Genomic DNA, 14,172 nt, shown 5'->3' on the forward strand with positions numbered 1-14,172 from the left:
TTTGAGATTTTTCAATAAAAATATGGACCAAATGAGTATTTTAACCAAAAAAATTATTAGGATGTTTTCTCCTTGGTAATACAAAATTATTGAAAAACTCTATCACAAAATTTAAACGTTAGCGGGAGATATTTTGTCATAGGTGGTAAACTGGATTTTCCGATGAAGATTAATAAAGTTGATAGATTATCTGTACTTATAACACTGTTTGTTAGGAAAAAAAAAATAACATATTAAAAGTTTAGTCATGAGAATGTTAATGGTAACATATTTGTAATAATTTTAAAATCCATTATTTATTATCATTTAAAAGTATAAGAAATTATAAAACAGTTATGAATTTTATTTTGTATTTATGTTGGGTTTAGATGAAGATTATTAATAGGATAATTTAAGATAAAATTCATGGTAAAATACATTTTTGATACTTAAAAGAGTAAATTTGAGAGAAAATTAAATACATAAAAGACAATGAAAAACTTATGAATTTTAAAACATAAGAGAGCATTTTTATTACTTAAAATTGCATTATTCTGAAATTTAAAATAAAATAAAGTAAAGAATTTGAACCTAGTGTATAGTTTTGTTTTCATCTTCATGTTTTTTCTTCTTCTCCATGTTTTTTTTTTCTCTACCTCTTTCCATTGTCTTCCTTATCATCTTCTTCATGTATAAAGATTTCTCTTTTTTTTTTCTTTTTCTTACTTTCCTCTCTTATCTCGTGTTGCTCTTATTTCTTTTTTTTTTCATTCATCTTTTTCTATCTTTCGTTTCTTTATTGATATTAATGTAACAAGTGATAACATTTACATTTTAATTGCTAAATATTATTTTATATCATTTTTTATACTTAACTTTTTAAAATTAGCTAATATTTTTGTTAAAGTTGAATATTAATATTTTTGTTTTTAAAACATATATTTACTTTTTTGCATATAGTTAAGTTGTCTACCAAAACTGGTAATTTAAAATTTTTAAACTAAAATTAGTTTATCTAAATAAAAATATTTTAAAGAATGAACACAATTTAAATTAAACAATTCAATTCCAATATTTTTAAAAAAATTTAGTCCAAAACAACGTCTCAGTGAATTTTACTCCTAACTTTGTATATTTTAATAATTTTGACGATTGACACCGTAAAATAGTTTTACATTTGACGCATAAAATTATATTACATTAGGAATGCATTTTTTTTTTCTTTAAATTTTAACTTAACCTGTAAAAAAATTAATGTTTTTTTTATAAAAAATAATACCGGTATTTCGTTCCAGTCATTTATGCAACATCCACCAAAACCACAGAAAGTTAAAGTTTTAAGTAAAATAAGCAAATTTGTTCATCAAATCTTTCAAAACCAGTTAAAATGTTTGTCTCTGTCTATTATATAACCTTTTTTAAAAGATAATAAGATAATAATTTGATCGTATGTAATACTAATAATAATTTTAGTTATGAATCAAAATATTTAAATATATAGTTTAGCCCTTTATTGCAAGTATTATGTTTTCAGTGTAGAAGTATTGGAAAAAATTAAAGACGTTATGAGTAGATATTTTATTACACTTAAAAATTACAAAAATCTGGCTTCTATGTACATGTCTTGCTTTTCCCTCTCGTGATTCAAATGGCGAAAACCCCATAAACCCTAACATCTGGTGCTACTGAGTGATCGTCATGTTTTCTTGCGGAACGAAGAAGAGCAATGCTCGTGTTCGGAGAGAGCAAGGTCGCGGTTCGGCGGTGGCAGATTCTCCGGTGACTCCTGCGCGAGCCTCTTTCAATGACAGCGCCGTTCCCAATCGCCCTAGCTCCGGCACTCCTGCTCCTTGGGCTCCTCGTTTATCTGTCCTTGCCAGGTACTCGTTCATTTGCTTCTTTGCCGAAATCTGCCTCGAAAATCGCGTTCTGCTTCTGACTCTTTTTCGTTTTCCGTGCGTAGGGTTCCTCAGGTCAACCGAAGTGGAAAAGGAGACGACGCTGATCCTACCAAACCTGTTTTCGTCGGCGAGTTTCCGCAAGTGGTTCGAGATGAGCAGAACGTTTTGCTGCACAAGCGAATTCCTGGTGAAACAATTTGACCTGTCTCTTTACTGCGTTAGTTGGCACGTGTTTTAATTCCTTCAGATTTGAAGTAAATTTGGTTTGATGTGTTTGAGACTATGGTGTAACGCAATGCAGGCGAAGATCGCGCGTGTGGTGGGATTGACAAGTGCACAGCACTCGCCTGGATTATTTGCGGGAACAGGGTCTACCTATGGAGTTATCTGTCCCCGGCACCCTCCATGAAATGTGTGATCCTTGAAATTCCTGTGGATGATGCGGATGTTAGCAGAAATGACGCTGGTAGTTGGTTGCTTCGTGTTGTTAATTGTGATGTCGCTTCTGTGGGAAGGAATGAGGTTGCCAAACAGTGCAACTCTGCTGCTGTAGTTTTGTGTAATTGTCAAACTCGGGCTGTTTTTTATTGGCCAGACATTTATTCTCAGCTGCTTGCTCCGGTAAGTAGCATAGCATCTTCCAGTGAGCTGGGGGCTGTTTTTACTTCTGATGGGAAAGCTTCCTTCAACCGGCAGCGGCGACAAAGTAAGCTAGCAAGTGGTCCGAGTGGATTGTTCACGTTTAACTCTATGATTGCTTCTAGTGTTCCCAATCATAAGTTTGCATGTGTTGCCCTTGCGTGTAGCTCAAGTGGTGAGCTCTGGCAGTTTCAATGCACTCCTAGTGGCATTGAGCGAAGGAAAGTGTATGAAAATATCATGCATTTCCATCCTCAACGGGGTGAGTCAGTTCAAACTGTGAGCAATGTCGGGTACCCAAGGTCTCTGACTTGGGGTTGCCCGCATTATTCTATCCAGGAAGCAAATAGGCAGTTCTTGGTATTGACGGACCATGAGATACAATGTTTCAAAGTAGAGTTTGATAGTGATATACCTGTTTCTAAGCTTTGGTCTCAGGAAATAGTTGGAACAGATGCTGAGGTTGGCATTAAGAAGGATCTGGCTGGTCAAAAGAGAATATGGCCTCTTGATATGCAAGTAGATGATCATGGTAAAGTCATTACTATTCTTGTTGCAACCTTCTGCAATGACCGGATTAGCAGTTCAAGCTACATGCAGTATTCTCTCCTGACCATGCAATATAAATCGGTGCTGGGTTTAGAGACAACAAATGACAAGGTTTTAGAGAAAAAAGCGCCTATTGAGGTGATAATGCCAAAAGCTAGAGTTGAAGATGAAGATTTCTTGTTTTCCATGAGGCTTCGGATAGGGGGCAATCCTTCAGGGTCTGCAGTCATAATATCTGGGGATGGAACAGCAACTGTCTCCCATTATTATAGAAACTCTACACGACTCTATCAGTTTGATTTACCCCATGATGCTGGTAAAGTGCTAGATGCTTCAATCCTTCCTTCTGCAGATGATTATGAAGAAGGTGCATGGGTTGTATTAACAGAGAAAGCAGGAATATGGGCAATACCAGAGAAAGCTGTCATTCTTGGAGGGGTGGAACCACCTGAGAGAAGCTTATCTCGGAAAGGAAGTTCTAATGAAAGATCCGCACAAGAAGAGATAAGAAATCTTACATTTGCAGCTAATGTTGCTCCCAGAAGGGCTAGCTCTGAAGCATGGAGTGCTGGGGATAAACAGAGGACGGTTTTGAGTGGAATTGGACGAAGAACTGCTCAAGATGAAGAATCAGAAGCTTTGTTGAATAATCTTTTCAATGAATTTTTATCATCTGGTCAAATTGATAGGTCTCTTGAAAAGCTAGAAACTTCTGGTTCATTTGAAAGGGATGGGGAAACCAGTGTTTTTGTACGGATGAGCAAATCAATTATTGACACCCTAGCTAAACACTGGACAACTACCAGAGGTGCAGAGATTTTAGCCATGGCTGTTGTTTCCACCCAACTCTTGGAAAAGCAGCAGAAACATGAAAAATTCCTTCACTTTCTTGCCTTGTCCAAATGCCACGAAGAACTGTGTTCTAAGCAGAGTACGAAATCTGCAGTCTATTCACCAAAAGTTCATTTACTGTTATTTGATGCTCAGACATTTTTTTTTTTACAATCATACTTCCTTATCCAACTAGTTTAATCATGTTTGAATTGGTCCTAAGTTGTTACATGATGTGGAAGTGTGACTCGTATAAGCTTAATTTATCTGCCAACCTCCTTTATAAAGTAAAATTAATCAGCTGCCTCCTTCGAAGTATTTGTTCCAGATTGTGCTGATGGTAAAAAATAGTCAGATTTAGGATGACTTTGTGCAATGTATATCATAAGTAATGCCACAGAGTGTTTTTTCACTAATAACTTTTTGACTTCTATAAATTGCGTGAAATGCATATGAATATAATCTCAAGTATCATCTAATGCTCTTTTGACTCTGCGTCATCTTATGCTGTGACTAAATGATTAGAGGCTTAGTTTTCTTTATTTCTTAACCTCACATGTGAGTTTTTATAAAAGAGTAATCTTGATAATAGACGGAAGTAGTAAATTATAGATTTGGTTGTTGACTAGATGCCTTTTGTAGTTTACATTTTAGGTATGCACGTGGATTCTTGATCCTTGTTGTTTGACTTCTTAGGGTGGGATTGTATGTGAAGGCACATTTATTTATGATTTTGTTAATTGATGAATCTGCCAATCTTTTTAATTGATGTATAGATTAAGTCAGTGAATAAATAATTATAGGTTTAGGTAAAATGCAAGATAAAAGCAGCACATTGACAACAAGTGGATATTCCATGACTGTATGATGCTTTTTTGATTGCCAGGACATGCCTTGCAAATTATTCTAGAGCACGGTGAAAAGTTATCTGCAATGATTCAGCTGAGGGAGCTACAAAATGTGATCAGCCAAAATCGATCAACTAATGTTGACTCCTCAAATTCTAGTTTGGACATTCAAATGTCAGGTGCCCTTTGGGACATGATACAGTTAGTTGGTGAGCGAGCTCGTCGAAACACTGTCCTTTTGATGGATAGAGATAATGCAGAAGTGTTCTACAGTAAGGTTTCAGATCTTGAAGATCTCTTCTACTGCTTAGATAAAGAGTTAGAATATGTAATAAGACCGGAGCACCTGTTAGTGATCCAGATCCAGAGGGCATGTGAACTCTCTACTGCATGTGTTACCATAATTAGGACATGCTTCAACTATAAGAATGAGCACAGATTATGGTATCCTCCACCTGAGGGTTTAACACCTTGGTATTGTCAACCTATTGTACGGACTGGGATTTGGAGTGTTGCTTCTGTTCTGCTTCACTTGTTAAATGAAACATCTGGACTTGATAAAACCTCAAAATTGGACTTGTATAACAATTTGGAAGCACTAACTGAAGTCCTACTTGAGGCATATTCCGGAGCTGTTACAGCGAAGAATGAGCGTGGAGAAGAACACAAAGGTCTGTTAAATGAATATTGGGAGAGACGAGACACCCTTCTTGAATCTCTATATCAAAAAGTTAAAGAATTTGAAGATGCTCACAAGGTTATTATTTTATTTTTCTTACGCTAGTTATCCTTGCAATCCTGGTGTGGAATTGATATATGTTGTTCAATTGGTCTTTTGTACAGGATTCGTTTGAAGTTGCTGGAGAGCAGAATGACGAGACCATAATGAAGCTTACTTCACATCTGCTATCAATTGCTAAACGACATGGATGTTACAAAGTTATGTGGACAGTTTGTTGTGATGTGAATGATTCGGAATTACTGAGAAATATTATGGTATGCCTGATTTTATTCATTGTTGTCATGTTGTGCACTCAAGTTGGCATGTTGCTTTTATTCCCTCTTTTCTAGGTATTTGCAGATTGAATGATTTTTTATTAACATATCAACCCAAATATTCTGTTACTAATTGGGGTTAGGGTTTGAAAAGAAGTCCCCTGGGAAGAAATATTTGCACTTTTCTAGATCTATTGTCTATAAAGAAGCAATGATACGGTTTTATCATGATCTAGAGCTGGAGTCAGGACTCAAAATGCCTCTTTAAATAATAAAGATCTATTAATTAAGAATCAACCGTAGACCTCAGTTCCACCAAATTTTTACAGCTCCTGTTCTCCTTCATTCTATTTAAACCTTTATATATTATTGGAAAGAGCTCTCAAGGAAAGACTATGCAAACAAATGTTGACCAGGCATACGGAAATTTCTTTTATCACATTCTTCACCAATGTTCAAGCACAAAGTAACATCTGATGTTTATTTTATTTTATTTTTGTGAACTCTTAAAACACAAGATATACCAAAAAATTGCCTGATTTTGGGCACAACACCTGAAATGAGTTACTAGTAGTAACTAAGTCGTTTTCAGTTGCATTGCTGACAACCCCCAATGTCAAATAAAACTTTGGCCTTTCACGAAAAGTTGGTTACTGGAAAATGATAATTTATGATGTCCATTTTTTCAGAAATTTATTCTTGCTTATGTCTCAACGGTTTGTGTGCAGCATGAAAGCCTGAGTCCAAATGAGGGATTTAGTTACTATGTCTTTAAGAAACTCCATGAGAGCAGACAATTTTCTCAACTTTTAAGGCTAGGGGAAGAATTTCCCGAAGAGCTATCCATTTTCCTGAGGGAGTATCAAGATCTTCTATGGCTTCATGATTTGTTCCTTCATCAATTTTCCTCTGCTTCAGAATCACTTCATACATTGGCGCTGACACAAAACATGCATTCTAATTCAGTCGCTGAAGAGAAAGAACAGGAGTGTCTGAAGACGAAACTAAAATTGACTGACAGAAAAAATCTTTTATACCTATCTAAGATTGCAGCCTTTGCAGGTATAGTGCTGTGTGTTTTTCAACCGTATGGAGATTACTTTCTTTCTCTTCATTCTATTTTATATTTCTTTATATCTCTTCAAATTCTGATAGTAACTTATGGTTGCAATCAACTTTTAATGTTCAGTTTTATTATTTATGGCTGCAGCCTTTTTTCACTTTTATTTATTTTTGGGAATTGGTGAACCTATAACGGATGATGCAATAGGCTCAACATAACTCATTGCAGTAGACTTTGATACCATATTAGATATTAGGTTTAGGCCTAATTCAATCTTAAAACCGATTTATAAGATAAAGTTTGCATCCTACATGTATATTATGATTTGGCTATATCCCTAGTCAATATGGGGTCTCCGACAATTGTTATTTAAATTCTAATTTGTGTTATTTTAATCTATGAACACTGACTGTTTAGTAAGTTAAATATCTACGTTATTTTGGGGATGAATAGACATTAATAAATTGCATTTGCTATAAACAAATCCTTTTCTTTGGTACAGCTGGCAAAGATGCTGATACTCAGGTCAAGGTCGACCGCATTGAGGCTGATTTGAAGATTCTGAAATTACAGGTAAATTTGAGTGACTTCTGCATAGAGTCTTGTGTGACTGTTTTATTTGCCCTAGAGGTATAAAAGATTAGTGAGTTAATATTTGCTTTGTTTCATGAGAACTTGGTTTGCTCTGGTAAATAAACCTTGTTGCACTCTTTTAAAAGTCCTCTTTATCCTTATTTATGTGTTTTACTTGTAGGAGGAAGTAATGAAGCGTTTTCATTCCATTGAGGATACGCAACTAGTAGAAGATGAACCGCTTCATCCTCTAGAATTGATTAACTTATGTCTGGAAAGTGAAGATCAAGAGCTCTCACTGTGGGCCTTTGACGTTTTTGCTTGGACTAGTTCCTCGTTTCGGAAGATAAACAAAAGCCTTTTGGAGGATTGTTGGAAAAAAGCTGCTAGTCAGGATGATTGGAGTAAATTCCACGATTCATACACATCTGAAGGATGGAGTGACCAGGAAATTCTGCAAAACTTGAAAAATACCATACTTTTCCAGGCTTCAAGTAGGTGTTATGGACCTCGAAGTGAAACATTTGAAGAAGGGTTTGACCAAGTATTACCCTTGAGGCAAGAAAACATGGAGGGTAGTTCAGTTGAAACAATATTAATGCAGCACAAGGATTTTGCAGATGCTGGCAAACTTATGCTAATGGCAATAATGCTTGGTAGCGAGCATGGTGGTGACCTGAGAATCGAAGAAGGGCCTTCCCCAATGGATTAGCGTGACATCTGGAATATGCATTTGTTGTGATACTTCCTCTTCCATGCACTGCATTCACTACACAACCCTGCCGTAATCACAAAGACGCCAATATCGAAAGTGAAATGCTTCTTGCATACGGTTTTTGCATACCACTCCGGAAACATTATTGTTTGGTAAATGAAAATTGGTTGTGATTTTTTTTTTTTTTTTATATTCAAAACAAAGAGCAGTGTGAGAATGGGGGCAGTTAAAATGCCTTGCAAATAACATTGTTGATATTGAAATCGAAATTAACTAGATCATGTCAGTATAGGGAACATCAGTATTTTTATTACTGGTGAAAATATATTAACTGAAAATGAAAACAAGTGCTTAAAAATGTGCCAGTGTCATCCAATCTAAATATTTGAATATTGATAATTTTTTTCGTTCTTAGACATCAGTGAGACGACCTAGTTTTGTTTCTAATATTTGTTTTAATAAATGTTTCTAGAAATATATTTCTGATCACTGTTGGATATTTAAACTAACCTTGAAACTGGAATCTCAAAATAGAAAAAATTGATACAAGTGAAGGGAAAATAAAATAGAAAGAATGTCACTGTTGGATTTCTAGGGAAAATAAAATAAAATTATACTCCATCAACTCATAAGACATATGAAGTATCTCTCAAATCCCTAAGCAAATATGATTATGCGGCAAACAGAAAAGATAATTGATTTATGAATAACACGAATCTACTTTAAGAATATACTACAAGAGATACGCGGAAAAGAAAAGAAAAAGAAACATTTCGACGATGAAGAGTTTGGTAAAGAGAAGGGTAGAAAAAAGATAATTGTACACTCCATTCCAATTTTCTTAAAATATACAAAAAAAATGATATAAATCAATATATCATTGTTTTCAAAAGCATGCACAATAAAAATAATAATAATAGAAAAGAGCCTGAAATCCTTTTCTTTTTCAGAAGTGGTTTTCAATCTACCTTCTTAATTTGGATTAAGGACAAAGGTTAACAAAATGCTTTTTAATGTTTTTTAATATTTTTATCCATTAATATTTGTTAAAAAGGTTTATATCTTACTTTATGTATAATAAATTATTATAACTTTTATTTGAAAACTTTACTTATTTTATTTTTAATGAATTTCACTATTAATTTATAACTTGTTAGTACATTTTAGAGTGTTAAAAATACATTTACCCTTTATTTAATATAATTTGAGATTCCGTTTAGAAGTTAGAATAGTCCAAGAAACGCGTAGAATCATATTTATTTTAATCACAATAGGTTTGCTAGAACGGTTGAATAAATGAGCTCAAATCTGAAGTAAGACAACAATACTTAAAAAAATCAAAGATAAGAAAACAACCGTTTAAACTGTCTTTTAATTATAATGAGAATCTTTGTCACTTCATAATTTATCTTACAATGATATGTGAAGGTTCACTCACTTACAAAATTATTAAATTCTTTACCAATTTACCAACTCATAACTATTAATCGAATAAATTATGCTGTTATCAATCAATAACTTCATATAATTTTTTTTAACCTAACTATGGACTTATAATTATGCATTACACAAATGACATATAAATAATATGATAAAATATAAATAACAAAAAAAATTATATAATACATCGATGGCAGCTACAATCACTTAAATTAATTAAACAAGCTTCCACATAAATTAATTTTATGTTATGTTATTTCAATGTTTTTATTTTCAATTGTTTATTTATTTTCATTTAAAGTATATATTAACAGAATATTATTTTTACGATTATAAGTTTATAATAATTGATTATTTACTTTTCCTAAAGCATGTTTGTGACGCGTCCTTCTAATTTTTCATTCTAGAGCACATTTGGGTTTTTCATTCCCACAAGAAGCAAAACGCGTGTATGTAAATTGCATTATAATTTCCTTTACTTTAAAATTTTAATTTTCAGAAGTTGCGTCTAACCCAACAGTAGCAAGGATGCAAGGTGACAGACACATCTCATCCGTTCACACATTTTAACATATTTCTCAACACATCCCAACTTGACTCTATAAATTTGAGCCTTTTTCAGTGTCTTTATACATCACATATTCACTTGTTAGATTTGAGCAATTAAGTTAGCATTTTTAGAAGTGTCTAGGGATTCTGCAGAAGAAAGAGAGAGAGAGAGAGAGATGAAGAGTGGTTGATTGCAGAGTGCAAGAAGAGAATTGAAGTGTGATATAATGTCAAAATAGTATCTTTTTGCCTTCTTGCTAAATTCCAAACACCACGTTTTTTTTGTGAGGATCGAGGTTGTCTAAAAAAATTCCACTTTTGGATTTCCTTTCCTAGAAAAGATTGTCCAATCATTGTTGCTGTTTTTGTTTTTCATCTTGCTGCCAAAATAAGGAATTAATTAACCAACTGTCACAGAGACATGTCCATAGAAAGCATGTCCTCAGCTGGTGGTGATGGTGATGGTGGTGCCAGCATTGAACTTGGTGCTTCCTTACTTGGTTCTACTACCAAGGGGAAGTACAACAGGATATGGCGTAAGAGTTTATACATAAGGTTCCTCATCTCCGTCAAGAAGCCATCAACTTCCGGTGGCAACCATGAGTCTCTGCCATCACCACCATCTCCTGCTAGTAGAACTTCCTCTTCCAAATCCTATGTCACAGTTGATATAGAAGAGTGCATTAGCAGTGATACTGATGGAATTGTGAAGGAGCAGGACTTGAATTCTCTTTCTGGGCTTGGGGGTCAACGTCAACGCACACAGGTAGAAATTCATCCACATATTTGGTTGTTTTGGTGGTGTTTGGTAGATCCCCTGTGGTTTACACTCACCGAACCGAACTAAACTTTCTGAATTTTTGGTTTATCGAAGTGTTCAGGATGAATCTACTACCTCTTGTTCCTATGTGGGTGTGTTTTGTTGATGTGATTTTGTGTTTATGAACAGGAGCGCGGTGTTGTTGATGAGGGGAACCCCACTGTACGGTTACCAGTTCTTGGAATAGACTTTTCCAAGTCTTTATTGAAGAGCTACAAATGCAACGGTTGCACAATTTTGATGCTGTTGGTCTCGGCTGGGTTGTCATTCGCCATAGGCTTCAAGCAGGAGGGACCTAAACATGGTTGGCATGATGCTGTTGCTATACTGTTTGCTCTTCTCCTGCTGGTTCTGGGAAAACCATTTGCAAACTTTTTGTGTGAGAGGAAAAGGTTGAAATTGAAGGAGAGAAAGCACGAGTTGAAATCCATAGTGAAGCGAGGTGAAAAGACGCTAAGGGTTTCCGTATCTGATATTCAGGTGGGAGAAACGGTGTGCTTGTGGCCAGGCGATGAGGTTCCGGCAGATGGTGAACTTGAAAGTGATGGCATCCTTGTGGTGGAGGAGTTTGGGGTAAGGAAAATCAAACAGAAGGGGAAGGATTCGTTTCTTGTAGCTGGTTCAAAGGTGATCGGGGGCCAGGGAAGGATGTTGGTAACATCGGTTGGAACCAAAACCAATTCTGAGAGGAAGGGTTTGTTGGAAAGACAAATTGAGAAGCCAATTTCTTACATTGACATGGCTGCACTTTTTATCTCTGTAGTGGTTGCATTTGTGGTGTTGATTCGCCTAATTTGTGGAAAAGATGGGAGCAATGCAGGGTTGCCAGAAATTAAGGGGAAGGTCTCAATTGGCGTGCTGATGAAAGTCCTTGAGAGAATTTTTCTGAGACCCCAAGGAAGGGTTTCAATTTTGACAGGTCTTGTTACTGTTGCAATACTTTGCGTTCAGCATGGAATGCCGCTTGTGGTTACAATTTCTCTCAAGTACCAGATTGAAAAGGAAGTGCAAAGCCAAGATGTAGTTCTTAATGATTTGTCCGCTTGTACGACAATGGGGTTGGTAACTGTCATCTGTGTTGATGTATCAGGGGAGCTTGTATCTAAACAAATGGAGGTTAGCAGAATATGGATGGGAGAGGAATATATCAGCATGGTTGAGGGATCAGAAATAGAAAAACCTGTTCTTGACATGCTTAAACTGGGGGTTGGTTTATCAGTCCTTGCACCAGAGATTTATCTTTCCCCTCTGTTCAATTCACTTGTTTCTTGGGCAGAAACAACATGGGAAATGAGCATGAGATCTTTCACAGAAGAAAAATTTGATATTCTTAAGCACAGCAAATTGGATTCTGGCAAAGAAGGCAGTGGAGTTTTGGTGAGAAAAATTGGGGACAGTGAAGTTCTGCACTTGCACTGGAGTGGAGCAGCATCTGAAATTTTGGAGATGTGTTCACAATACCATGACAGTAAAGGGAATTGCCACGCCATGGAAAACCAGAAAATAAAATTTGGGAAGGTGATTAAACAGATGGAGGATAGTGGTCTTAGGTCAATTGCTTTTGCATATAAACAAACAGATGGAGAAGAACTTGAGCAAGAAGAACTGATCTTGTCAGGACTGATAGGCCTGAGAGAAACTAGTCAAGAATCCATAAAATCAGCTTTGGAAAATTTCAGAACTGCTGCAAATGTACAGATCAAACTGGTCTCGGAGGATGGCATCGAGAAATTGGAAGGAATTGCTCGTGAACTGGGACTAGAACATGGTGTTGTGCTAGAAGGTAAACAACTTCAGGATTTGAATGAGGAAGCTAGACTGGTCGAAGTGGATCGAGCCCATGTAATGGCAAAATTCCTTCCTGAGGACAAACTTCTCTTGATACAGTGCTTGCAAAAGAGAGGCATGGTGGTTGCATTCACTGGGACAAGGTTGATAACTAGTTTAACTTCAATTCTAAAAGTAGCTGATGTGGGGATAGTGCTTGATTCTTTGGATAGAGATAGTTGTGACATATCTATGAAATGCTTCAGTGCATTGGAACCTGTTGTGATAGCTGGCAGAAGTAAATACCACAATATTCAGAAGTTCATTCAACTTCAGTTGACATGTACCATATCAGGATTAGTCATAACCTTGATCACAACCTGTACTGGAGATTCCCCGCTTGCACCGTTCCAGTTGATTTGGGTGAATGTTTTTGTGTGCATTCTGGGTGGCCTAATGATGGTAATGAAGTTAACCAGCGAGGAAGAACTTGTTAAACAACCATCTGATGACAGGAACCAAAACATTATAGCCAAAGAAATCTGGAAAAGCATTGTGATTCAGGTACTATATCAGACTTGTGTATCAATGATACTTGAGTTTGGGGGACATGTTACTGACAGGGAGAAAAAAGTTCGGGAAACCATGATCTTTAACACCTTCTTGTTGTGCCAAATCGTCAATCTGCTCAACACCATGAAGTTGTTGAGAAAGGAAGTTCTTGTTCAGAGCTTGTATTTCTTGGGGGCCTTAGTTATCTGTTTTGCAATGCAAGTGGTGGTGATTGAGTATGCTAAAGGCCTATCAGATTGCATGCACCTGAATGCTACGAGATGGGGTATCTGTGTCATGATTGCTGCTCTTCCATGGGTTCTTGAGTGGAGCATGAAGAATATTCTTCCAGTTATTCTGAATTCCAGCACCAGTTATTCTTCAGAATCCAGTACTTCACCTTCTTTCTTTCTTTCTCCATCTTTTCCATTTCTGATGCTACTTTTGTTCCCAATAGGACTAATTTTTAGTCAAATGGGAATGAACATGACAATTCGTTAGTGGCAGGGATATCATCAACCTTACACGCCCACTGACTTTAGTCTGTGTATAGTATTGTTGCTGCATATATGTATGTCATCATTTTGTTTTGTACTCATCATAGATAAAGCCTCATTAATTCATCATGTCTTTCCCACTGTAAATCAATGTGAATTAAATCAATTACAGATTTATTCTATGTAGTTTCACTACAACTTCTTGTTTCTGTGTACATGTCTCCATATTGTCTCAACAGGTGCATGGTTTACCAGGTTTGCCTCAAAAAAAAGGGTCTATGAAGTTTCACTACAAAGTATTTTTCTTCTTTTGTGAACTCTTTAATGCGTCTGAAAGATATCGAAATTATTATTATATACAAGTTTAGAGCAAGAGAGGATAAAGGTAAATCTTCTAATACACTCAATAATTCTCGCGTTTAGGAGTTAAAGTGAAGAACAGTTTGAATATTT

At 35.8% G+C, this 14,172-nt stretch overlaps 2 protein-coding genes across 3 annotated transcripts; both read left to right on the forward strand.

The window, feature by feature from the left end:
• The first annotated feature begins 1,677 nt into the window (after window positions 1-1,677).
• LOC114194109 (nuclear pore complex protein NUP133) lies at window positions 1,678-8,452 on the forward strand. Its single transcript, XM_028084171.1, has 8 exons — window positions 1,678-1,859; window positions 1,943-2,067; window positions 2,182-3,999; window positions 4,786-5,504; window positions 5,591-5,743; window positions 6,472-6,805; window positions 7,309-7,379; window positions 7,561-8,452. Exons 1-8 carry the CDS (start codon window positions 1,678-1,680, stop codon window positions 8,089-8,091), a joined length of 3,933 nt encoding a protein of 1,310 aa, XP_027939972.1. The 3' UTR covers window positions 8,092-8,452.
• Window positions 8,453-10,150: 1,698 nt separating this feature from the next.
• Window positions 10,151-14,171, forward strand: LOC114194566 (calcium-transporting ATPase 12, plasma membrane-type-like). Of its 2 annotated transcripts, XM_028084891.1 has the most exons (3): window positions 10,151-10,849; window positions 11,033-13,613; window positions 13,959-14,171. In XM_028084891.1, the coding sequence occupies exons 1-3, from the start codon at window positions 10,505-10,507 to the stop codon at window positions 14,033-14,035; spliced, it is 3,003 nt and encodes a 1,000-aa protein (XP_027940692.1). In that variant the 5' UTR covers window positions 10,151-10,504; the 3' UTR covers window positions 14,036-14,171. The 2 variants fall into 2 exon arrangements, with proteins under 2 accessions (XP_027940692.1, XP_027940691.1); XM_028084890.1 differs by lacking the exon at window positions 13,959-14,171 and having other exon boundaries at window positions 10,152-10,849; window positions 11,033-13,847.
• The last annotated feature ends 1 nt before the right edge of the window (window position 14,172 follows it).

The sequence above is a fragment of the Vigna unguiculata genome, chromosome 8 (assembly GCF_004118075.2).
Source record: "Vigna unguiculata cultivar IT97K-499-35 chromosome 8, ASM411807v1, whole genome shotgun sequence".
NCBI classification, from domain to species: domain Eukaryota; kingdom Viridiplantae; phylum Streptophyta; class Magnoliopsida; order Fabales; family Fabaceae; genus Vigna; species Vigna unguiculata.

Excerpts from the sequence above, each read along its gene's own strand:
- LOC114194566 (XM_028084890.1), top strand. The coding sequence starts at position 10,505 with ATGTCCATAGAAAGCATGTCCTCAGCTGGTGGTGATGGTGATGGTGGT. Across the intron at positions 10,850-11,032 it reads GTCAACGTCAACGCACACAG|GAGCGCGGTGTTGTTGATGA; the intron begins GTAGAAATTCAT and ends GTTTATGAACAG.
- LOC114194109 (XM_028084171.1), top strand. The coding sequence starts at position 1,678 with ATGTTTTCTTGCGGAACGAAGAAGAGCAATGCTCGTGTTCGGAGAGAG. Across the intron at positions 5,744-6,471 it reads AATTACTGAGAAATATTATG|CATGAAAGCCTGAGTCCAAA; the intron begins GTATGCCTGATT and ends GTTTGTGTGCAG. Across the intron at positions 6,806-7,308 it reads TAAGATTGCAGCCTTTGCAG|CTGGCAAAGATGCTGATACT; the intron begins GTATAGTGCTGT and ends TCTTTGGTACAG.